The sequence below is a fragment of the Eretmochelys imbricata genome, chromosome 5 (genome assembly GCF_965152235.1).
Source record: "Eretmochelys imbricata isolate rEreImb1 chromosome 5, rEreImb1.hap1, whole genome shotgun sequence".
Taxonomy (NCBI): domain Eukaryota; kingdom Metazoa; phylum Chordata; order Testudines; family Cheloniidae; genus Eretmochelys; species Eretmochelys imbricata.
The window spans coordinates 136,365,665-136,390,532 of NC_135576.1; the positions used below are offsets into that span (position 1 = coordinate 136,365,665).

The window sequence follows — 24,868 nt, forward strand, 5'->3', positions numbered from 1 at the left end:
AAGGATTACTTTGCCCTGGCATTCGCGGCTCTCCTGGACGTACTTCCAAAGCCTTTGCAAAAGGTTTCTGGGGAGGGCAGCCTTATTGCGTCCTTCATGGTAGGACACTTTACCACTCCAGGCCAGTAACACGTACTCGGGAATCATTGTACAACAAAGCATTGCAGTGTATGTTTGCTGGCATTCAAACAACATCCGTTCTTTATCTCTCTGTGCTATCCTCAGGAGAGTGAGATATAATTCATGGTCACCTGGTTGAAATAGAGTGCTTTTCTTCAGGGGACACTCAGAGGAGCCCATTCCTGCTGGGCTGTTTGCCTGTGGCTAAACAGAAATGTTCCCCGCTGTTAGCCACAGGGAGGGGGGAGTGTTGAGGGGGTAGCCACGCGGTGGGGGGAGGCAAAATGCGACCTTGTAACGAAAGCACATGTGCTATGTATGTAATGTTAACAGCAAGGTTTACCCTGAAAGATTGTAGCCACTGTTTTATAAAATGTGTCTTTTTAAATACCGCTGTCCCTTTTTTTTTTCTCCACCAGCTGCATGTGTTTCAATGATCACAGGATCTTCTCCTTCCCAGAGGCTAGTGAAGATTAGAAAGAAAAAAAAATGCACTCGAGATGAAATGTTCTCCGAGCTCATGCTGTCCTCCCACACTGACAGAGCACAAACGAATGCGTGGAGGCAAATAATGTCAGAGTGCAGGAAAGCACAAAATGACCGGGAGGAGAGGTGGCGGGCTGAAGAGAGTAAGTGGCGGGCTGAAGACAGGGCTGAAGCTCAAATGTGGCGGCAGCGTGATGAGAGGAGGCAGGATTCAATGCTGAGGCTGCTGGAGGATCAAACCAGTATGCTCCAGTGTATGGCTGAGCTGCAGCAAAGGCAGCTGGAGCACAGACTGCCACTACAGCCCCTGTGTAACCAACTGCCCTCCTCCCCAAGTTCCATAGCCTCCACACCCAGACGCCCAAGAACGCAGTGGGGGGGCCACCAGCCAACCAGCCACTCCGCCACAGAGGATTGCCCAAAAAAAAGAAGGCTGGCATTCAATAAATTTTAAAGTTGTAAACTTTTAAAGTGCTGTGTGGCATTTTCCTTCCCTCCTCCACCACCCCTCCTGGGCTACCTTGGTGGTCATCCCCCTATTTGTGTGATGAATGAATAAAGAATGCATGAACGTGAAGCAACAATGACTTTATTGCCTCTGCAAGCGGTGATCGAAGGGAGGAGGGGAGGGTGGTTAGCTTACAGGGAAGTAGAGTGAACCAAGGGGCGGGGGGTTTCATCAAGGAGAAACAAACAGAACTTTCACACCGTAGCCTGGCCACTCATGAAACTGGTTTTCAAAGCTTCTCTGATGTGTACCGCACCCTCCTGTGCTCTTCTAACCGCCCTGGTGTCTGGCTGCGTGTAAACAGCAGCCAGGCGATTTCCCTCAACCTCCCACCCCGCCATAAACGTCTCCCCCTTACTCTCACAGATATTGTGGAGCACACAGCAAGCAGTAATAACAGTGGGAATATTGGTTTCGCTGAGGTCTAAGCGAGTCAGTAAACTGCGCCAGCGTGCCTTTAAACGTCCAAATGCACATTCTACCACCATTCTGCACTTGTTCAGCCTGTAGTTGAACAGCTCCTGACTACTGTCCAGGCTGCCTGTGTACGGCTTCATGAGCCATGGCATTAAGGGGTAGCCTGAGTCCCCAAGGATACATATAGGCATTTCAACATCCCCAACAGTTATTTTCTGGTCTGGGAATAAAGTCCCTTCCTGCAGCTTTTGAAACAGACCGGAGTTCCTGAAGATGCGAGCGTCATGTACCTTTCCCGGCCATCCCACGTTGATGTTGGTGAAATGTCCCTTGTGATCCACCAGAGCTTGCAGCACTACTGAAAAGCACACCTTGCGGTTTATGTACTCGGCGGCTTGGTGCTCCAGTGCCAAGATAGGGATATGGGTTCCGTCTATGGCCCCACCACAGTTAGGGAATCCCATTGCAGCAAAGCCATCCACTATGACCTGCACATTTCCCAGGGTCACTACCCTTGATATCAGCAGATCTTTGATTGCATGGGCTACTTGCATCACAGCAGCCCCAACAGTAGATTTGCCCACTCCAAATTGATTCCCAACTGACCGGTAGCTGTCTGGCGTTGCAAGCTTCCACAGGGCTATCGCCACTCGCTTCTCAACTGTGAGGGCTGCTCTCATCTTGGTATTCATGCGCCTCAGGGCAGGGGAAAGCAAGTCACAAAGTTCCATGAAAGTGCCCTTACGCATGCGAAAGTTTCGCAGCCACTGGGAATCGTCCCAGACCTGCAACACTATGCGGTCCCACCAGTCTGTGCTTGTTTCCTGAGCCCAGAATCGGCGTTCCACAGCATGAACCTGCCCCATTAGCACCATGATGCATGCATTGGCAGGGCCCATGCTTTCAGAGAAATCTGTGTCCATGTCCTGATCACTCACGTGACCGCGCTGACGTCGCCTCCTCGCCCGGTATCGCTTTGCCCGGTTCTGGTGCTGCATATACTGCTGGATAATGTGTGTGGTGTTTAATGTGCTCCTAATTGCCAAAGTGATCTGAGCGGCCTCCAAGCTTGCCTTGGTATGGCATCCGCACAGAAAAAAGGCGTGGAACGATTGTCTGCCGTTGCTCTGACGGAGGGAGGGGCGACTGACGACACGGTTTACAGGGTTGGCTTCAGGGAGCTAAAATCAACAAAGGGGTGGCTTTACATCAAGGAGTATTTCAGGCAGGACTTCACGGAGGGTTCCAATAAGAAATGGTGCATCTAAGTTATTGTTCTTATTGGAACAAGGAGGTTAGCCTGGCCTCTGATTGATACATGGCTAGATTTACCTCGCTGCACCTTCTCTGTGAGTGACTGCAGTGTGACCTAGAGGAATGAGTCCCCTAGACGGGGGAGGAGGCAAATGAGTACAAAACAAATCTGATCTATTTCTTGTTTTGATCCACTCCATCTATCTTTTACATCTTTGGCTGGCAGCAAACGGTGCAGAAGGACTGCATACCATCCACATCTCATGGCTGCTCAGCAGAAGATGGTGCAGTAGGACTGCTAGACATCCTCATCTCTTGCCTGCCCGGCAGAAGATGATGCAATAGGACTGCTAGCAATCCGTATCACCTGCCTACTCACCATAAGACAGTTCAATAGGACTGACTGCAGGACTAAAGAGAATGACCTGGTCAAATCACTCCAAATTTAGTCCCTGCGCCCATGTCTGCCCAGGCACTCCCAGCCGACGTGGCCAGGAGCACCTCGGACATGACGAGGACGGCTACCAGTCATACTGTACCGTCTGCTGCCACAAGGCAATGGGTTGCTGCTACTGTGTAGCAATGCCGTACTGCGTCTGCCAGCACCCAGGAGACATACGGTGACGGTTACCTGAGCGGGCTCCATGCTTGCCGTGGTATGGCGTCTCCACAGGTAACTCAGGAAAAAAGGCGCGAAACGATTGTCTGCCCTTGCTTTCACGGAGGGAGGGAAGGAAGGGGGGCCTGACGATATGTACCCAGAACCACCCGTGACAATGTTTTAGCCCCATTAGGCATTGGGATCTCAACCCAGAATTCTAATGGGCAGCGGAGACTGTGGGAACTGTGGGATAGCTATCCACAGCGCAATGCTCCGGAAGTCGACTCTAGCCTCGGTACTGTGGAAGCACTCCGCCAAGTTAATGCACTTAATGCACTTAGAGCATTTTCTGTGGGGACACACACACTCGAATATATAAAACCGATTTCTAAAAAAACGACTTCTATAAATTCAACCTTATTCCGTAGTGTAGACATACCCTTAGAGACTAACCAATTTATTTGAGCATAAGTTTCGTGAGCTACAGCTCACTTCATCGGATGCATACTGTGGAAAATACAGAAGATGTTTGTTTTTATACACACAAATCATGAAAAAATGGGTGTTTATCACTACAAAAGGTTTTCTCTCCCCCCACCCCACTCTCTTGCTGGTAATAGCTTATGTAAAGTGATCACTTTGTCCTTACCCATAACTATTTTACATTTGGGGACAATGTATACCTTCAAATCAGTGGCACTGCTATGGGTACCCGCATGGCCCCACAGTATGCCAACATTTTTATGGCTGACTTAGAACAACGCTTCCTCAGCTCCCGTCCCCTAATGCCCCTACCCTACTTGCGCTATATTGATGACATCTTCATCATCTGGACCCATGGAAAAGAAGCTCTTGAGGAATTCCACCATGATTTCAACAATTTCCATCCCACCATCAACCTCAGCCTGGTCCAGTCCACACAAGAGATCCACTTCCTGCACACTACAGTGCTAATAAATGATGGTCACAAAAACACTACCCTATACCGGAAACCTACTGACCGCTATTGTTACCTACATGCCTCCAGCTTTCACCCTGACCACACCACACGATCCAGTGTCTACAGCCAAGCTCTAAGATACAACCGCATTTGCTCCAACCCCTCAGACAGAGAAAAACACCTACAAGATCTCTGTCGAGCTTTCTTACAACTACAATACCCACCTGTGGAAGTGAAGATACAGATTGACAGAGCCAGAAGAGTTCCCAGAAGTCACCTACTACAGGACAGGCCTAACAAAGAAAATAACAGAAAGCCACTAGCCATCACCTTCAGCCCCCAACTAAAACCCCTCCAACGCATTATTAAGGATCTACAACCTATCCTAAAGGATGACCCAACACTCTCACAAATCTTGGGAGACAGGCCAGTCCTTGCCTACAGACAGCTCCCTAACCTGAAGCGAATACTCACCAGCAACCACATACCACACAACAGAACCACTAACCCAGGAACTTATCCTTGCAACAAAGCCCGTTGCCAACTGTGCCCACATATCTATTCAGGGGACACCATCACAGGGCCTAATAACATCAGCCACACTATCAGAGGCTCATTCACCTGCACATCCACCAATGTGATATACGCCATCATGTGCCAGCAATGCCCCTCTGCCATGTATATTGGTCAAATTGGACAGTCTCTACGTAAAAGAATAAATGGACACAAATCAGATGTCAAGAATTATAACATTCATAAACCAGTCGGAGAACACTTCAATCTCTTTGATCACGTGATTACAGACATGAAAGTTGCGATATTACAACAGAAAAACTTCAAATCCAGACTCCAGCGAGAGATTGCTGAATTGGAATTCATTTGCAAACTGGATACAATTAACTTAGGCTTGAATAGAGACTGGGAGTGGCTAAGTCATTATGCAAGGTAACCCATTTCCCCTTGTTTTCCTCAACCCTCCCCCCATCCTCAGACGTTCTTGTTAAACCCTGGATTTGTGCTGGAAATGGCCCACCTTGATTATCATAAACATTGTAAGGAGAGTGATCACTTTACATAAGCTGAAAGAAAAGGAGTACTTGTGGCACCTTAGAGACTAACCAATTTATTTGAGCATAAGCTTTCGTGAGCTACAGCTCATTTCATCGGATGCTATTACCAGCAGGAGAGTGGTGTAGGGGGAGAGAAAACCTTTTGTAGTGATAAACACCCATTTTTTCATGATTTGTGTGTATAAAAACAAACATCTTCTGTATTTTCCACAGTATGCATCCGATGAAGTGAGCTGTAGCTCACAAAAGCTTATGCTCAAAGAAATTGGTTAGTCTCTAAGGTGCCACAAGTACTCCTTTTCTTTTTGCAAATACAGACTAACACGGCTGTTACTCTGAAACCTGTGGATATGGGGAAAGTGATGGACGTGATCCATGTTGACTTTAGCAAAGCTTTTCATACGATCACCCATAGTATTCTTGGCAACAAGGGCACACTGTTGACTCATATCCAGCTTCTCGTCCACTGTAACCACTAGGTCCTTTTCTGCAGAACTGCTGCCGAGCCATTCGGTCCCTAGTCTGCAGCGGTGCATGGGATTCTTCCGTCCTAAGTGCAGGACTCTGCACTTGTCCTTGTTGAACCTCATCAGATTTCTTTTGGCCCAATCCTCTAATTTGTCTAGGGCCCTCTGTAGCCTAACCCTACCCTCCAGCGTATCTACCACTCCTCCCAGTTTAGTGTCATCTGCAAACTTGCTGAGGGTGCAATCCACACCATCCTCCAGATCGTTTATGAAGATATTGAACAAAACTGACCCCAGGACCGACCCTTGGGGCACTCCACTTGATACCGGCTGCCAACTAGACATGGAGCCATTGATCATTACCCGTTGAGCCCGACAATCTAGCCAACTTTCTATCCACCTTATAGTCCATTCATCCAGCCCATACTTCTTTAACTTGCTGGCACGAATACTGTGGGAGACCATGTCAAAAGCTTTGCTGAAGTCAAGGAACAACACGTCCACCACTTTCCCCTCATCCACAGAGCCAGTTATCTCGTCATAGAAGGCAATTAGATTAGTCAGGCATGACTTGCCCTTGGTGAATCCATGCTGATTGTTTCTTATCACTTTCCTCTTCTCTAAGTGCTTCAGAATTGATTCCTTGAGGACCTGCTCCATGATTTTTCCAGGGACTGAGGTGAGGCTGACTGGCCTGTAGTTCCCAGGATCCTCCTTCTTCCCTTTTTTAAAGATGGGCACTACATTAGCCTTTTTCCAGTCGTCCGGGACTTCCCCGGATTGTCATGAGTTTTCAAAGATAATGGCCAATGGCTGTGCAATCACATTCGCCAACTCCTTCAGCACTCTCGGATGCAGCGCATCCGGCCCCATGGACTTGTGCTCGTCCAGCTTTTCTAAATAGTCCCGAACCACTTCTTTCTCCACAGAGGGCTGGTCACCTCCTCCCCATGCTGTGCTGCCCAGTGCAGTAGTCTGGGAGCTGACCTTGTTCGTGAAGACAGAGGCATCTTTATTAACGATCGATGGGATGGACTGCACCCTCAGCAAGTTTGCAGATGACACTAAAATGGGGGGAGAGGTATATATGCTGGAAGGTAGAGATAGGGTCCAGAGTGACCTAGACAAATTGGAGGATTGGGCCAAAAGAAATCTGATGAGGTTCAACAAGGACACGTGCAGAGTCCTGCATTTAGGACGGAAGAATCCCATGCACTGCTACAGGCTGGGGACTGACTGGCTAAGCAGTTCTGCAGAAAAGGACCTAGGAGTTACAGTGGATGAGAATCTGGATATGAATCAGCAGTGTGCCCTTGTTGCCAAGAAGGCCAACGGCATATTGGCTGCATTAGTAGGAGCATTGCCAGCAGATCAAGGGATGTGATTATTCCCCTCTATTCGGCACTGGTGAGGCCACACCTGGAGTATTGTGTCCAGTTTTGGTCCCGCCACTACATAAAGGATGTGGACAGATTGAAGAGAGTCCAGCGGAGGGCAATGAAAATGATTAGGGGGTTGGGGCACATGACTTAGGAGGAGAGGCTGAGGGAACTGGGCTCATTTAGTCTGCAGAAGAGAAAAGAGTGAGGGGGGATTTGATAGCAGCCTTCCCACAGGGGGGTTCCAAAGAGGATGGAGTTAGGCTGTTCTCAGTGGTTGCAGATGACAGAACAAGGAGCAATGTTCTCAAGTTACAGCAGGGGAGGTCCATGCTGGATATTAGGAAACACTGTTTCACTAGAAGGGTGGTAATGCGCTGGAATGGGTTACCTAGGGAGGTGGTGGAGTCTCCGTCCTTAGAGGTTTTTAAGGCCTGGCTTGACAAAGTTGGGGTTGGTCCTGCTTTGAGCAGGGGGTTGGACTAGATGCCCTCCTGAGGTCTCTTCCGACCCAGACCTTCTATGATTCTATGCTGAGCGGTGTCACTGCTATTCTGATCTGGCTCCTCTTTGTCTGTCTTAGGTGTTTCCTTGGGTGGTCGCTCTAAACCGGAAACTGCCCTCTTACACGTGGATTCGAAGGATCCCAGCTGGAATCAGAGAGCTGTCCCTCTCCCAGGGGACACTGAGGGCTCCTGCACCTGCCAGACCTGGATTCGTGCTTCCTTCTCTCAGAGCTGCCCCTCCCTGAAGAATCGGCAGCAGCAGACTCTGACCCATACCACGCTGAAGGATCCTGTGCCGGGGCTTAACTCCCCGGAGCTGCTCTGCTTTTCCTTTGGGCTTGGGGAGGAGAAGGAGCCTGATGACTGTGAGGACTGCTCCACCTGCCCCAGTGCCCTCCACACAGACAGCAGGGATCCTGCAGGGGGCCCAGCTGCACCCCGTTGGTGGGGGAAGCCTGATCAGCAGCAGCTCCAGCACACTCAGAAGCCCTAAATCGTCAGGAGTCGACATAAACGCTGCCAAGATGTACGACTCGAGACCAGTGTCCCACAAGCCAACAGCCCTGGGACTGCGAGGGGGAGGGGGTAAATGAGGGGAGGAGGGCAGGAGGGGGCAGTCGGGACAGTGATTGGGGAGAGGGCGGGGGGACTGAACAGCAGCTTGCCAGCGCAGGGTTAGGGGCAGGTGAGTGGAGCCCCTCTCTCAGCACTGGGGAGGCCAATGTCCGTGTGAGCAGGTCAGGCTGGACAGGCTCAGCAGGAGGGGACCAATGGGTGAGACTAGTCAGGAGAGGGTTAAACTAGCTACAGAGGGGGTGGGCTAGGGGGGCAGACACTTGGCAACCCTCCGCCCTGTCGCTTAGTCTTGGGGCAGGGCCCCCAGGAACCCAGGTGTCCAGGGCAGGATGGAAATTAGTTCTTATTGCTGCTGTCTCAGTGCTGGGAGCCAGGAGGGATTGGGGGGAGGGCACTAGGAGGGGCTGGGCACACTCCTGGGTGAGGACCAATGTCACAGGCCAGTACCACTGACACAGGGGAATCAGGGGACTGGTGAGTGAAAATCTTGTCAGGAAGGGCAGAGCAGGGCCGGGGGCAGGAAGTCCATCAGAGAGACCCCCACAAGCCAGGGACAGTTCAGCAGTGCCAGGCACTGAAAGTTTATGGATCATCACCATGCTAACTGAGACAGCACAATCAGGGGCCTGGCTACAGCCCCCACACTGGGGACTGAGCAGGAAGAACAGCTCTTTACACATATATCGATAGCGTGCAGGAGAACCTGCCTGACCCTGGGAGCTCCAACTGGCAGCAATGGTCTCAAGTTGCGGGGGGGGGGAGGTCTAGGTTGGATATTAGGAAAAACTATTTCACTAGGAGGGTGCTGAAGCACTGAAATGGGTTACCTAGGGAGGTGGTGGAATCTCCATACCTAGAGGTATTTAAGGCCTGGCTTGACGAAGCCCTGGCTGGGATGATTTAGTGGGTGCTGGTCCTGCCATGAGCAGGGGGTTGGACTAGATGACCTCCTGAGCTCTCCTCCATCCCTCATCGTCTATAACGTGTGCTGTGATTTCTGCTGCCAGGAGTAAGGTAGCCCTGGAGCTTCTGCACGTTACAGGGGCTGATTCTCTAACTAACTCTCCAACCCAAGTCAATGTCAGACCCTCCTCCTGAGGAGTGAAGAGGAATCTGACCTTACCTAAACTCACTCTAGAAAAAAGACAAAATGAACAATGAAGGCTCACCAGTGAGCAGCTTCTCCCCAGGGCTGGGTGAATGCAGCGCTGCCTGCTCGTGTGACTTAACTGTGCATCTCATGATAGTGGGTGGTTTTATTAAAGCCCGAGCTCCTGGGATTAGGGGAGTCTTCGCTCTTTTTTAAAAGTAATAAGAGCAGCAGTGAAAACCCTGAAAATTTGTCCCCGAAAGGCTCAAACCAGAAAGCAAATAAAAATAATCTCCAATGCGTAGACTGTCGGTCCTTCATCAGTTCAGACTGAGCCGATCACAACACATCTTCCAATCTTCTCTCGCTCTGGCCATCCTTCGCCATGCTAGCCCATATCTCCTTGATAGGAAATCCAGATTCCTTTTGACGACCTGGCACCTGAGATTCTTTGCAGCCTCTCGTCGTTCAAATGCCTCACTGCCTCCGGAGTGGCGATCGAGGAACATGTAGAGAACCGAGACTTGGTTTTCCATGTTGTTTTAGCCATTGTTTTCAGCCACCCGCTGGCTGGGTTGTCAGTGGCGTGTTAACCTCTCCAATTTAGCTAGTTTACAGCCTCAGAAAGAGGGATTATACACCCCTCCACAGAGGAAGCAACCCCCTCGCTGGGCTGACAGTCTGACACCTTGACAGCATGGTTAGACCTGCTGGAGAATGCACTCCGCTACCATCGCTGTCGAACAGCCAGGGTTACCGCTGCACCACGCTGAGGCATTGAAGTAGGATTTGCAGCAGAATCTCCAATATTATTCCCAAAATACTCATGACACTTAAGATAAGGCAAACTCAGCATTTTGTGGGCCTGACTTGTGATGTTTGAACACTTGGGGCTGTCGATATTGGGATTCCCCATCACTCGGTGTCTGGGCATTGAGCCAAGACATCTCAGAGCCCTGTTCTAGCTCTAGGGTCTGACAGCGTCACTATCGTAGCCGGGAGGAACAAACCCCTCAGCGCAGGAATTGCTGGGTACGATTCTCTGGCCTGGGTGACCAGAAGGCCAGACTAGTCGTGTCTGATGGGACCTTCTAGCCTTTGCCCCTCTGATGCTCTGCCTGGGAAATGACCACACATGAAGGGCGGGGGGTCCTCCGAAGCAGCTGCAAGTGGGACTGGTAGCAGAAATCTGGAGTGTTTGGGGAGGGAACAGCATGACAGTCCCATTCTGGAAGGTGTCAAAAAAGTTTTTCACGTGAAAACCTCCATCCTGCAGCCCCTCGCTCCCATGTTCACACTGACTCTTATGAGAAAATGCCCCTCTGAGCCTTCCGTCCCCTCCTCCCGCTCACACTGACACCACCATCCCCGATGTGGATCCCTGTGTCCCTTCCACCTGCTTACATCAACACGCCCCTCTCTGTGTCCGTGGGCCAGGCCTTGCCTTGCACTCACCCTTGTTGTGGTTGTAGAGCTCACGCAGGGCGTTCAGACTCGCATTGAACCAGGCCTGCCAGCGCCGTGCACGCCAGGTCTGCTCATCCCAGTGCTGTGGGTCCACGTTCCGAGCCATCCATTCTGTGTGTGGCTCCACCCTCCGCTTCTCGCTGGTGTAGTCCACGAAGAGCTGATCATCCACGTAGCCGACAGCGCTGTACCAGGGCAGCCCTGGGCCGGGCTCCGACACCACTGTGTTGTATATGCGCGTGGAGTGCAGGCCTAAGAGAGGGGAAAATTCGGGGCGGGGGAGAGAGGGGGGGTCAGATCGAAGCTCCTGACTACATGAGAAGTAGCACCAGGCCTCAGGAATGCTCCTGTGTGAGGGAGACCTGGGGATGGGCCCACACAACAGCCTGTCCAGGGAGAAAGAGGGGTCAGGGTAGGAGGTGAAAGCCGGGGGGGGGTCAGGGCTGGAGAGGGGCAGAGGAAGTACGGGGTGGCTGGAGTGTGTGTGAGGAGTAGGGGAGCAGACAGGGAGAGTGTATTGGGGGTACAGGGGCTAAAGGAAATGAGAAGAAGGAAAGTGGGCCCAGGAGAAAGGGCAGGGCTGGAAGTGGGGGTGAGGAGCAGGAGTGGGATGTTATGGGGGAGTGTGAAGTAGGAGAAGGGCTGGGGGGCTGAAGCTGGGGGGAGGGGGGGTTAGAGGGAAGTGTCCAAGCTGCAGGTGGGAACCAGGGCCCCAGCTGTTTACATAATTTACTATAATTTATTAAGAACATAAGAATGGCCATACTGAATCAGATCAAAGGTCTGTCTAGCCCAGCATCCTGCCTTCCAACAGTGGCCAGTGCCAGGTGCTTCAGAGGGAATGAACATCAAATGAACACCTTGTCACCCATTCCCAGCCTCTGGCAAACACAGGCTAGGGACACCATCCCTGCCCATCTTAGCTAATAGCTCGCAGCTCCTGGCCATTGCAGTCTGAAGTCACAGAGACTGCTGGAAGTCATGAATTCCATGACTTCTGTGTCCTCTGTGAAAAAAACATAGCTTTAGTCATGGTTTTATATACCGTTATCATAACCCCCCTTAGTTCTCTCTTTTCTAAGCTGAAAAGTTCCAGTTTTATTAATCTCTCCTCATACAGCAACCGTTCCTTACCCCTAGTCATTTTTGTTGCCCTTTTCTGAACCCTTTCCAATTCCAATATATCTTTTTTGAGATGGGGCTATACGGGGAGACTTTGGCAAACCAGTAAAGTGCCTGAAACCACTATGGCTTATTGCTAAAAGCAGCCAAGTCAGCAGGCTGTAAATTAGCCAAGTCAGCAGGTTTAGCTTAACCAGGGGGAGGGGAGGGGGGTTGGGTGCCACAGAGAGGGTAGCTTGACCCCATGTCCTTCCTGTTAAGAACTGTGTTGTAGTTGCTGATACATGCAACTTAGAACAGCAGGATGTGCCCCAGGAATGGGCCTCAAGGCTGCAAACTCTGGAAAAACCCGCACCTGGTTAATTGATAATCAGAAGTAGCCTCTTGCTTGCCCATTGGAACTGCTTGTTTTATTTAAGGGACACGTCATTCTATTACTAATGTATAAATAAGGGGGAAAAGTTTGAGGTGGTGGGACTCTTCAGGACTGGACTCTCCCTCTGGCTGCATCTTGTGTTCCCCACTAGCAGACGGGCTGCCACTGTGCCACTCGAGAGCCACACTCAGCTTCGGCTGCCGCTGTGCCACTCGAGAGCCACACTCAGCTTCGGTAATTATCGAGGGTTGGGAGTGTTTTACTAACCTGTTGCGGATGTGTGTAAGTGCATGAGACTAAGTAAAGTTTAGCTTTAAGTGAAAGCACTCTTGTGTTGTCCTGTTTGTGCCGCCATCTATTGGTTGGATGGCCATGTCTCCCCTGATTTATGTCCTGACACCACCTCACACAGAGTAAAAGTTACCAAGAGCTTTGGGTTGAAAGAACCCCGGGTAACAGGGCAACCACATCTGTATGCAGTATTCAAGGTGTGGGCATACCATGGATTTATAGAGAGGCCAATATGATATTTTCTGTCTTATTATCTATCTCTTTCCTAATGATTCCCAACATTCTGTTCATTTTTTTGACTGCCGCTGCACGTTGAGTGGATGTTTTCTGAGAACTATCCCCTAAGACTCCAAGATCTCTTTCTTGAATGGTAACAACTAATTTAGATCTCATCATTTGATATGTGTAGTTGGGACTATGTTTTCCAGTGTATTACTTTTCATTTATCCACACTGAATTTCATCTGCGATTGTTTTGTCCAGTCACCCAGTTTTGCAAGATCCATTTGTAACTCTTTGCAGTCTGCTTCGGACTTAACTTATTCATGCTGTGGCTGCACCCTAGGTCCCCTGTTGGGACCAGGCCCCCTGTTGTGCCAGTCACTGCATAGGCCCTGCCCCATGGAGCTCACAGGCTGATCACTTGTCCCTACAGTGGGGTTCACCTCACAGATCCACAGGCAGGATCAGGGCCAAAGCAGGGGGTGGGGAGGGGCTGCAGCCACTGAACCCCTGATCCGTTCACTCCAGTGAGCATCACACTGACATCAGACACGGCTCAGGGGAGTTACACACATATCTGGGGTTTGGGACCTGGGGATCAGGCTGACACAGGCTGGTGCCTTGTTTGGTCCTGTCAATTCCTCAGTGTCTCAGGGGATATTTAGTCTCAGACCTGGCAGACCCTCAGTGTGGACCCTCACTCACACAGCCCCCGTGGAGCCCTCACTCACCTGAGTAAGTGTAAGCGGGGGAATGGTCCCGCTATTGTGGGAACTTTCCTAGATTCTGCACTACCCCACTGAAATGGGCTACTGAAAGGATCTGAGTCCTCGCTCCCACTTCCTTTACCCAGAGGCCTCCCTGCCCTTGAGGACTCCCCTTCCACTCTCCTACCTGGCAGAGTCCTCGTAACCCCAACAAGGCTGGGCCCAGGATTCCTGGGCAGCTCGACCCCCAACCCTGCTGTGGTCACCTAGGACAGGGGTTAGTACTCTGGGGTACTCTCTCTGCACTGGGCAAGTCCCTGACCCACTGATCATTTCAGACAAGTTAAAGCAAATATAAGCTATTTAATCGACAATTAATTTAAAAAAGAATAAGGAAAAATGGGAAAGGTTAAAGAAAAACACATCACCCTGCTCTGTGGCAGGGAACATCACAAACAGTGCCTCTGGAACATCAGGGCACTTCACAGTCTGTTCCTTGTAAGTCCCAGGTCTCCTTCTCAGGCCCTGGCTGTGCTGCAGGGATGCTGAGGGTTGCACACTTGCTCTGGTGGTGGCCACACATCTCCAGACTTTGGGCGGTGGGACCCTTCTTCCCAGCATCAGCCCCCTCCCAGTCTGGCCTGCAAGGATCCTTGGCTGGGGGTGTCTTTCTGTGCTGTGCCCCTTTGCCCATGGTCCCCCCTTGGCTGGCCCCAGTTGCTCACCATACATGGCTCTAGCTCCAGCCCCAGCCCCACTGTTCTAGCTCCAGCTCCACTCCGCCTCAGCACTGATGCTGCTGCTCTGCCTCCAGCCCCCTGGGCTGCTTCTCTGGCCCCTCTGGCTCTGTGGCTGCAGCCCTGCTCCCAGCACAGGATCTGCTCTCCCTGGGCTGTGTCTCTGGCTCCATGGCTGCAGCTCTCCCCCCAGGACAGGTCTGCTCTGAGGGCTGTTTCTGTGACACTGCTCCCAGCTCGGAGCTGCTTCCTGGGCTGCTTTTCTGGCCCCTCTGGCTGGCTCTGCTCCCCAGCTCAGCTTGGGCCCCTGCTCTCTCCTTGGCTCAGTCCCACTCCATTGGACCCAGGCAATTCCAGCTCACAGGGAGGATGGGACCCCAGGCCTCCTGACTCCCTGATTAGCCTGCCCGCCCTGTCAATTAGGCTGACCTGGAGCATTAGCTTCTCCCCATTGACCCTGGGGACTGTCAGTTTCAGGGTCTTGATTTCCCATTGACCCTCCCCCTTTTGGTACTGGGAGCTAGCAACGAAAATCCCCCCACTGAATGTTAGTAAGAGGGCTGCTCAAATCCAGTCTCCCCAGCAGGCAGAGGGGGCCTGAAACCAGGATTTTCTCACACCCTAGGCAATGTCCAAACCACTAGGCTCCTCCCACACTGTTGTGTGATTTCACGTGTGGGTTCGATCCAGCAAGCAGCCTGAGCACCCTCACCGCATCGGGCCCGCAGACAAGGGCGGAGGACATCTGTCATCTCTGGGCCCATGCATCACTCTGGGGCCCAGGCATCCAGGAGCCTAGCAGGAGGCTGCAGGGCACAGGAACACAGGTCCCGAGGGAACTGTTAATGCACAAATGTAGGTGCCAAGTGAGTTCAGGGACCTACCGTGCTCAGCAGCAGCTGAGTGGGAGATTCTGTGAATCCTAGTGGTCTGATTCTGGGATTTAGGCACCTTAGCCCCTTTATGGATCTAGCTCGGGAGCAACAGGAACAGCATGGAGCAGAGTCTGATCCCGCTCCTGCCTCTCAGAGGCTAGGCTCCCTCCCTCTGACACTGCCCTGCAGTGGCCTCTCCCCTCCCACTTGCCTGGGGTCAGACCATGGTGGGACAGAGGCTTCTCCTCTCCTGTTGCTGCTGCTTCCAGCCCCTCCCTCTCCCCTCCTCACTCCATCTCTTCTTTTGCCCCGCCCTGCACCTAATTTCTCTGTTCTCCCCTCCACGCTGCTGTCATCTGCCACCCACCCAGCTCCTCCCCTCGTCAGCCCTCTCTGGTCCACACCACGGCTCTCCCTTCCAGCCTCCCACACTCGTCCTCCATAACTTCAGCTTCTAAGGTGATGGCCCATCTGACCCTCTGTTCCCCATTTCCAGGATCAGCTGGAAAGCAAAAGGCTGAGGAGGAGGCCAGGTGACAATGTTTGCCAGGAACAAGAACAAAAGACTAAGGAGGGGGCCTCTCAGGGCTAAGTGTGGGCTGTTGGAGGGAGGAGAAGCTTCTGGATTGGAACTAAAGAGAGAGCTCTTGGTCCGGGACAGACCCAGATGGACTTTGCTGTCACTTTCTGTTCTCTATGTTAACTAAGTATGTTCTACACTGTGCTCTAGTGACCTAATAAACCCTCCTGTTTTTACAACACTGGCTGAGAGTCACTCCAGAGTCAGGAAGTCAGAGGGAGCCTTTCCCAGGAGTCTAGTTCAGGTGCTCTCCCTGAGGGGAGCTCACGGCATAAAGCAGGGTGTTGAAGGCTCTGAAGTTCAGTTCCAGGAGGCGATGAAGCCAAGCAGCTTACCTCAGTGAGAGTGTATGACCCTAAGGGGATTGACACACTGAACGGGTCACCCCAGGAACTGTTCCAGAGCTGTGTTAGTTAAACAGAAATTAAAAGAGACAGCTCCAAAAGTGAAATCTCTGCAAGCTGCATAGAAACTTTTTAAAGACACCATAATAGAGGCTCAATTTAAATGTATACTCAAAATTAATTAAAAAACATAGTAAGAGAACCAAATAGTGCCACCATGGCTAAACATAGTGAAAGAAGCAGTGAGAGGCAAAAAGGCATCCTTTAAAAAGTGAAACTTAAATCCTAGTGAGGAAAATAGAAAGGACCATAAACTCTGGCAAATTAAAGTGTAAAATATAATTAGGAAGGCTAAAAGAGAATTTGAACAACAGCTTGTCAAAGACTCCAAAAGTAATAGCGAAAAAAAAATTTTTTAGTACATCAGAAGCAGGAAGCCGGCTAATCAACCAGTGGGGCCACTGGACAATCGAGATGCTAAAGGAGCACTCAATGACGATAAGGCCATTGAGGAGAAACTAAATGAATTCTTTCCATCAGACATCATGGCTGAGGATGTGAGGAAGATTCCCAAACTTGAGCCATTCTTTTTAGGGGATAGATCTGAGGAATTGTCCCAGATTGAGGTATCATTACAGGTAGTTTTGGAACAAATTGATAAACTAAACAGCAATAAGTCATCAGGACCAGATGGTATTCACCCAAGAATTCTGAAGGAACTCAAATGTGAAATTGCAGAACTACTAACTGTAGTCTGTAACCTATCATTTAAATCAGCTTCTGTACCAGATGACTGGAGAATAGCCAACGTAACACCAATTTTAAAAAAGGACTCCAGAGGTGATCACAGTAATTACAGGCCGGTAAACTTGACTTCAGTACCAGGCAAATTGGTTGACTACAGTAAAGAACAGAATTGTCAAACGCACAGATGAACATAATTTGTTGGGGAAGAGTCAGCACGATTTTTGTAAGGGGAAATCATGCCTTACCAACCTACTAGAATTCCTTGAGGGGGTCAGCAAGCATGTGGACAAGGGGGATCCAGTGGTATAGTGTACTTGGATTTTCACAAAGCCTTGACAAGGTCCCTCAGCAAAGGTTCTTAAGCAAAGTAAGCTGTCATGGGATAAGAGGGAAGGTCCTCTCACCAACCGGTAACTGCTTAAAAGATAGGAAACAAAGGGCAGAAATAAATGGCCAGTTTTCAGAATGGAGAGAGGTAAATAGTGGTGTCCACCAGGGATCTGTAGTGGGACCAGTCCAATTCAACGTATTCATAAATGATCTGGAAAAAAGGGTAAACAGTGAGGTGGCAAAATTTTCAGATGATACAAAACTACTCAAGAAAGTTAAGTCCAAGGCAGACTGTGAAGAGCTACAAAAGGATCTCTCAAAACTGGGTGACTGGACAACAAAATGGCAGATCAAATTCCATGTTGAGAATTGCAAAGTAATGCATATTGGAAAATAGAATCCCAACTACACATATCAAATGACGGGGTCTAAATTAGCTGTTACCACTCAAGAAAGATCTTGGAGTCATTGTGGATAGTTCTCTGAAAACATCCACTCAATGTGCAGCAACAGTCAAAAAATCAAATCATTCAGAAAGGGATAGATAAGAGGATAGAAAATATCATATTGCCTCTATATAAATCCACGAGATGCCCACATCTTGAATACTCCATGCAGATGTGGTGACCCCATCTCAAAAAAGATATATTGGAATTGGAAAAGGTTCAGAAAAGGGCAACAAAAATAACGAAGGATATGGAATGGCTTCTGTATGAGAAGAGATTAATAAGACTGGAACTTTTCAGCTTGGAAAAGAGATCACTAAGGGAGAATATGATAGAGGTCTATAAAATCATGACTGACGTGGAGGAAGTAAATAAGGAGTAAATAACACTTCATTCTCATAACATAGGAACTACGGGTCACCAAATGAAATTAATAGGCATTCGATTTAAAACAAACAAAAGGAAGTATTTCTTCACACAACGCACAGTTAACCTGTGGAACTCTTTGGCAGAAGATGTTCTGAAGGCCAAGGGTTTAAACAGGGTTTAAAGAGTTCAAAAGAGAACTAGATAAATTCATGGAGGATAGGTCCATTGATGGCTATTAGCCAGGATGGACAGGAATGGTGTCCCTATGGGCAACAGGGGATGGATGACTTGATGATTACACGGTCTGTTCATTCCCTCTGGGGCACCTGGCATTGGCTACTGTCGGAAGACAGGATACTGGGCTAGACTGACCTTTGGTTTGACGCAGTGTGGCCGTTCTTATGTTTGACAGCACCAGTCATGTGTATCCATGACAATAAAATATGACAGTCCTCCTCCCCTCTCCTTACCTTCCTTCAATTCCTACCTCCCTCTCCCTTGCAGATGTGGACATTTTTCCATCTGCTCTCCTCCTAACCCCTCCACTCACCCCACAGACCCCATTCCATCTCCTGATCTCCCTCACACCCGCTCTCCTCCCTCACTTACTCTTCTCTTTAACCTCTCACTCTCCTCTGGCTCTTTCCCCCTCACAATATGAACACACTTCAGCACCTTCCATCGTAAAGACCCTTGACTCGATTTGCCTCTCCAGCTACAGCCCCTTCTCCCTTTCATCTCTCAACTCATTGAATGTGCCTCAGCAATCACTGTCTGGAGTTCCTGTCCTCCATTCCCTCCAAGACCCTCCCCACCCCGGCTTCCACCCCTTGCACTCCAGGGAAATTGCTCCTGCCAAAGTCTCTAATGACTCTTCCTAACTAAGACTCAAAATCAGTGCTCCATCCTCACCTTCCTTGGCTTGCCAGCCGCCTCTGACACCATTTGCCAGGCTCTTCTTGAAATCTTGTCCCCCTTGGCTTCTTTATCCCTGTCCCCTCCTGGGTCTACTCTGACCTCTCTAATCACTCCTTCACCATGTCCGTCAGAGGATCTTCCTTATCCCCCTCCAGCTTTCTATGGGGTTTTGTCATGGTCCCCTTCTCTTCTCCCTCTACACCTTATCTCTGGGCAAAATCATCTGCAAACACAAATTCAACTACCATCTCCATGCTGATGACTCACAGATCTACCTATCCACTTTTCCAATCTGTCTCTTTCGGCACAAACTAAAATCTTGGCCTGTCTCTCTGACATCTCCTTGTGGCTTTCTCATCATCAGCTCAAGCTCAATGTGGTTAAAACAGAGTTCCCAATCTTCCTCCCAAGATCTCCCTTCTACCTCCTTTGTCAGTCACTGTAGACAGCATCACCATCCTGCCTGCCACTCAGGACCATAACCTGGGTGTCATCTTTGACTTGGAGCTCTCTCTAGGTCCTCACATCCAGGTTATGCCTAAATCTTGCTGATTCTTTCTGCAGAGCCTCTTTAAGACACTGCCTTTCCTATCCACCCCCACAGCTAAACCTCTCGCCCAGGCTCTCAGCATCTCGTGTCTCAACTGCTACAACATCCTTTTCTCTGGCCTTGACAAACGCAGACTTAGCCCACTCAGATCCCTTCAGAAGATGCTGAAAAGACCGTTTCCTAGCTCCTTGATCTGACCATGTCACTTGTCTCTTTGCCTCTCTCCACTGGCTCCTCCTTCTCATCAAATAGAAGCTGCCTATTTTCAGCTGTGAGGCCCTTCGTAGCCTATCCCCAACGGACCTGTCATCTCTCATCTGCTGAGGATGAGGATAGCAGGGAGCTTTACTTTTTAAATTGGCTTGCTTTTCCCACTAGAAAGGCCCATCTTGTTGGCCCTGTTTTTTGTGAAAGACTCGACAGTGAGCTGGAGAACCTGAGGGGCGGGCGTGTAACCCGAGAACACGAGAGGGGAAGGAATTATTATTTCATGTCATGGTAGCACAACCCAGCTTTAACCATGCTGGGGCTGGGGCTGTGCAGACAGAGCAAGGGACAGTCCCTGTCCCGAACACATTACACTCATCGTAATGGTCAGTTCTGGTTGGACACATTCCTGGAGGTTTCATCACAGGACACGCTCTTTAATTGCAGATTAACCTTTAATTCCTGGAGACACCAAGACATTCCTGGAGGGTTGGCAACCCTATGCCGAGGTCAGCTCCACACTGTTTTTCTTTGGCTTTAACTACTGAATTTGGTTGTTTGTTTCTTTTCACCCAAATAGTTAAATCGGTTCAATACCAAAAGAGTTTTAGTTCCTCAAAATAATTAAAATCCCTACGGCAAGTGCAGTGCTATCGGTACAGCCATGCTTTACACCAGTAAATGTAGGGGAATAATCTGTATCTGTATAACCAGGGTTTACATTCAGCAGGAGCGGAGCGCCAGTAAATAATTTCAAACCTTGACTCCAGCCTGATGCTGTTGAATGTGGGGGAGGCCTGGGGGCTCCGGGAAATACTCCTATGACAATTAAAGCCTTGAGTACAACTGTGTCCACACTAAGGCTATGTCCAACTGCACTTTCATCGGTGGGTGTGAAAAAAACCACACCCCAACCCACAAAAGTTTTACCGATGAAAAGCACCAGTAGGGACAGCGCTTTGTAGGAGGGAGATGCTCTCCCAACAACAAAGCTATTGCCCCTCATTGGGGGTGGTTTTATTTTGTCAGTGGGAGAGCTCTTTCCTGCCAACAAAGAGCAGCCACACTGTGTGCCTTGCAGCGGCATGGCCGTAGCGGCACAGCTGGGCCGCTGTAAGGTGTGCACCATAGACACAGCCTAAGTGATTGGTGTAAAAATAGTACAAACACTGCACGTAAAACAGCCCTAAAAAGTTTATTACAACTGTTTAAACTTCATTGTTAAAACCGTAGCCTTCTCTATCCACAAATTCACACCAGTTTAAGTTAAGGTGTGAGTTAAACTGGTTTAGTTAAACCAGTGCAAGAGGGTCTGTGGACCCTCTTTTTCCAGTTTAAGGGCTTGTCTACACTGGCAATTCACAGCGCTCTAACTTGCTGGCTCGGCGGTATGTGTGTGTGCGTGAAAAATTACTGCCCCCCCCACGGAGCACAGCAAGTTAGAGCACTGTAAAGCGCCAATGTAGACAGGCTCCCAGCGCTCGGAGCTATTCCCCTCGTCAACCTGGTTTACCAGGAGCGCTGAGAGAGCTCTCTCCACAGCGCTCGCAGATCACCACACTGACAGTTCAAAGCACGGCCGCAGGAGAGCTCCCATGGCAGCACTTTGCGCCGTCTAGTGTAGACTTAGCCTAAGAGTGGCTTTTTTTCTGTTTACCTTAAGTCGGTTGGGCCTTGTCCACATGGAGAGTTGCACCAGTGTAACTAAACACAACTGATTCAGCTAAACCGGCACAAAGCCCCACGTGGACACTTGTATTCTGATGTAACAGAAGCTTTTTTCAGTTCAGGTTAAGTTGCTGGGAATCAGTTTAAGCTAAACTAAAAAAGGCCACGGTGATACCAAAATAAGAGGGCCCACAAAGGGGTTGGCACTGATTTATCTGCACCAGTTTAATTAAACCAGAGCAAGTTTGAAGTGTAGAAAAGGCCCTACCCAACCAAACACCTGTCGAGCAGAAGAAAGAAAAGCTGTCCTTGGTAAAGATTCTACACCCAGTGGCCCTCCATTTGAGGGCTGAGAGTTCCCACCCCAGGTCTCTGCTGCTCCAAGCAGACCTCCAGCAAAACAGGGCAGATGATGCTTACAAGAAAACAAGGAGGGGAAAAAACCCTTTCGGGCCTTTGCTATCCCTTAGGCAGCAACAGAAATGGACACCCTATTTCCCCCTTCTCAGGTCACCTCTAATGTAATGGGCACGGAGGATTTTTCTTTCAACGAAGGCCCAGCCAGGCACCCACGGCAGTTGGTGCTGGATGTAACGCATTAAAAAAGCCAAACCAGCCAGTGAGAATGTCAGCTTGGCCCAGACTCTCTCTGATCCTCATCAATGTCCTCCTCTGCCCACGCACACACACCCAGCCCTGCAGGCCCCAGGCCAAACCTCTGCACCACTGGAGTTACACCAGTTCTGATACACCACTGGAGTTACACCAGTTCTCCTGACACGACGGCCTCCTGCCTCATTGCTGCAGGGATAACCCGACACATACACCCCCACTTCTCTGCTTTCCTTCCTGGTCCCTGACATGACTTGACCCTGTAGGGCCAGGCTGCACTGGGGCCTAATCCTGTTTACGTCAAACCAAGCCTGTTACTGAGGTGACACGAGGGCACCAATGCACCTTAAACCACTTCGAACATACCCCAACCCCACCCCACAGCCTCACCCAGCTCAATCGGCCCTGCCCGGCTGATGTCGGGGTCTCTCTGTGAGGTCACCCCCTCCCCACCACCTTTGCCCAATGGGTGGAGTTCCTGCAAAAGGCCTTGGTGATGTCACTGCCCCACCCACCCCTCCCCTCCAAGCTGATGTCCTGCCCCTGCCCAGCCTCTGTGGAGGTTGGAGTTGTTGCCCCTGCCTCATGGAGAACAAAGAAGATTCAAATCCATGCCTGGAAAAGCAGGATGAGCCTTCCCCTCTCCTCATCCCACCCTCAATGGGATCCGGAAGCTCTTTATCCGGCAGCTACAGGACATCCTAACGGCACAAACGCAGCACCTGTTCTGTTCTCTGCAACGGGAGCTCAAGCTCAAACTAAGACCTGATTAATGCACATTTCCAGGGGCTCCAAAGTCATGTCCCCCCCATGGCATCAACATGCAGCCAGAGACAGAAAGGGGGTTAACATCTCTTCCCTAGGATGACACCTCTAAAGATGTGCATCCAGGACAGATGAGACCCATTGCCATGGGCAGGCGTGGCAGGTATATCAGGCCAGTGGAGGCCCCGCCTTCCCCTGCTGCTGCCGCCAGACCCCCAGTTGCAGGATTGTGGAGGGAAGTTTTGCTTTATTATCCTCCCTGCAATGCCGGGGGGGCTGAGGAGGCTGGATGTGCTCTTCAGCTTCCTGGGTTCATCAGCGATCTCCCTGGACTCCCGGAAGCCGAGCAGCAAACCCAGCCTCCTCGGCTGCCCGGGAACCTGCATGGGGCACAGCAAATGCTTCTGCCGGAGGAGAGCGAGGGGCTTCAGCGGTTGGGGTCTGGGGAGGGGAGTTGCTGCTTGGCTGGCCCGGGGCAGCTCCAGGCAGGTGGGGTGGGGGACAAGGCAGAGACTCAGGGCGTGGGCTGGCCCCAGACTCCTCCGGCCGAGGGGGACTCGTGGCCCCGGCCGCTGGGAGAGGGACACAAGCAGAAGGGGCAGGCTGGGGGCTCGCCTTCCCTAAAGAGGGGGCCCCACACCCACCCACCCGCCGCCCAGGCCCATGGCTGACTGGGGGTGCGAGGAGACGGGGGCGGACACAGCTCAGCCCCACGTAGCCGAGGACAAGCCAGGCTCAGGAGTCCAGGCCCCGGGGGTCAAACTGAAGCACCTTCTGGGAGCCATGAACGGCCCGAGAGTCCCGTCACTGAACCCTGGGCCACGGGGGGTCAATTTACCCCCCTCTGTCAGCCCGGCTCTGCCCACAGGGCTCGGGTCTGAGAGCCCGGCCGGCCCGGAGAGGCAGCAGGGACCCAGCCTGGGCAGCGCCTGGCCCCGGGGACTCCCCGCAGCCCGGGAGCCTCACGGGGCCGCGAGGGGCTTGTCGGCGGGTGCAGCACCCATGGGTGCCGGTCCGAGCGGGGCCGCACCCCCGGCTGGGGGCGGTCGGCGTTGGATGCCGGGGTCACCGCTCGGGTCAGGGGCGCTCAGCCCCCCACGGCACATTGTCCCCGCAGCCCCCGGCAGCGCCGGGCACAAGGGGGCCAGGCCCCCCCCCCCCGGTCACTATAGCAACGTCACCGATCCCTGTCAGCGACCGCTCAGTGCCGGGGGGGGGGCGGGGGGGTCTCCCAACACCTCTGAACGCAGAGCCCAGAACTGCCCCCCCGGGACCCCCCGGCCCGGCTGCCCCCCCCCCCCGACACCCAGCTCCCCCCTCCCCCGGCCCGGCCCGGCTGCCCCCCCCCGACACCCAGCTCCCCCCTCCCCCGGCCCGGGGTCTCCCCCGACACTCACGGGAGCGACCCCCCGGCAGGGCGGCGGCCCCCAGCAGCAGTAGCAGGCGCAGCGCCAGGCCCATCCCGGACCCCCCGAGCTGCGCGGCCGGACTCGTCGCTGGGACTCGCCTCGGCCTGTCCAGGCCCGGCCCCGGCCTCGCCCGAGTCCCGCCCCCTGCCGAGGGAACCGCCCCGCGCCAGGGATTGGCTGGGGGGAGGGAACATCCTGCCAATAGCGACTCACAGGCCCGCCTGCGTCACCGGTCGCTGGGCAGAACGCGGCGGGGCAGGACAGTCTGAGGCGGGGAGTTTGGCGCTGCGCCGACGCGGCCGTGGGGCTGCGGGGACCGGGGCAGCGATTCGCTCCGCCCGGCCCGGCCCCGCCTCCCCGGAGCCCGCTGGTCCCTGTGCGCTGAGGCCGCCCAGCCCCCCGTTATCCCCGCCGCCCCCGGCCCCGTCAGCGCCTCCCGTCCGACCCCCGCAGCCCCCGGCCGGAGACCCCCCCCGCGGCGCCTTGGCCTTGAACCCCTGTGTGGACGGAGTGAATGAACCGCCCCCCCCCGCGGCGCTCCGTGCGCGGGCAGTGACCGCAGGAACCCCGGCCCCGCCACAGCGTCCCTGCCCCGTCTGCGGCCGGGGAGAGAGGCGCAAAGAGAGGACGCGACTTGCGCTGGAAGCCGCACGTCTAGGGGGAGAACCCAGGAGTCCTGGCTCCAGCCCCCGATCTACCCACTAGACCCCACT

General features: G+C 52.0%; 1 protein-coding gene across 6 annotated transcripts in view; it reads right to left on the reverse strand.

Moving 5' to 3' along the window:
• The window catches only part of LOC144265359 (class I histocompatibility antigen, F10 alpha chain-like), a 594,986-nt gene extending 570,697 nt beyond the window's left edge, over positions 1-24,289 (reverse strand). For 4 of the 6 annotated variants that reach the window (XR_013346263.1, XR_013346262.1, XM_077817983.1 and 1 more), the window contains exons 1-2: positions 24,144-24,289; positions 10,870-11,133 (exon numbers count right to left, since the gene is read on the reverse strand). Coding sequence is in view for 4 of the 6 variants with exons in the window: in XM_077817983.1 (XP_077674109.1) it covers positions 10,870-11,133; positions 24,144-24,207 (328 nt within the window). In the remaining 2 variants the exon portion in view is untranslated. The remainder of the gene's footprint in view (positions 1-10,869; positions 11,134-24,143) is intronic. The other 2 variants (XM_077817986.1, XM_077817985.1) reach the window with 1 other exon arrangement.
• Positions 24,290-24,868: the final 579 nt, after the last annotated feature.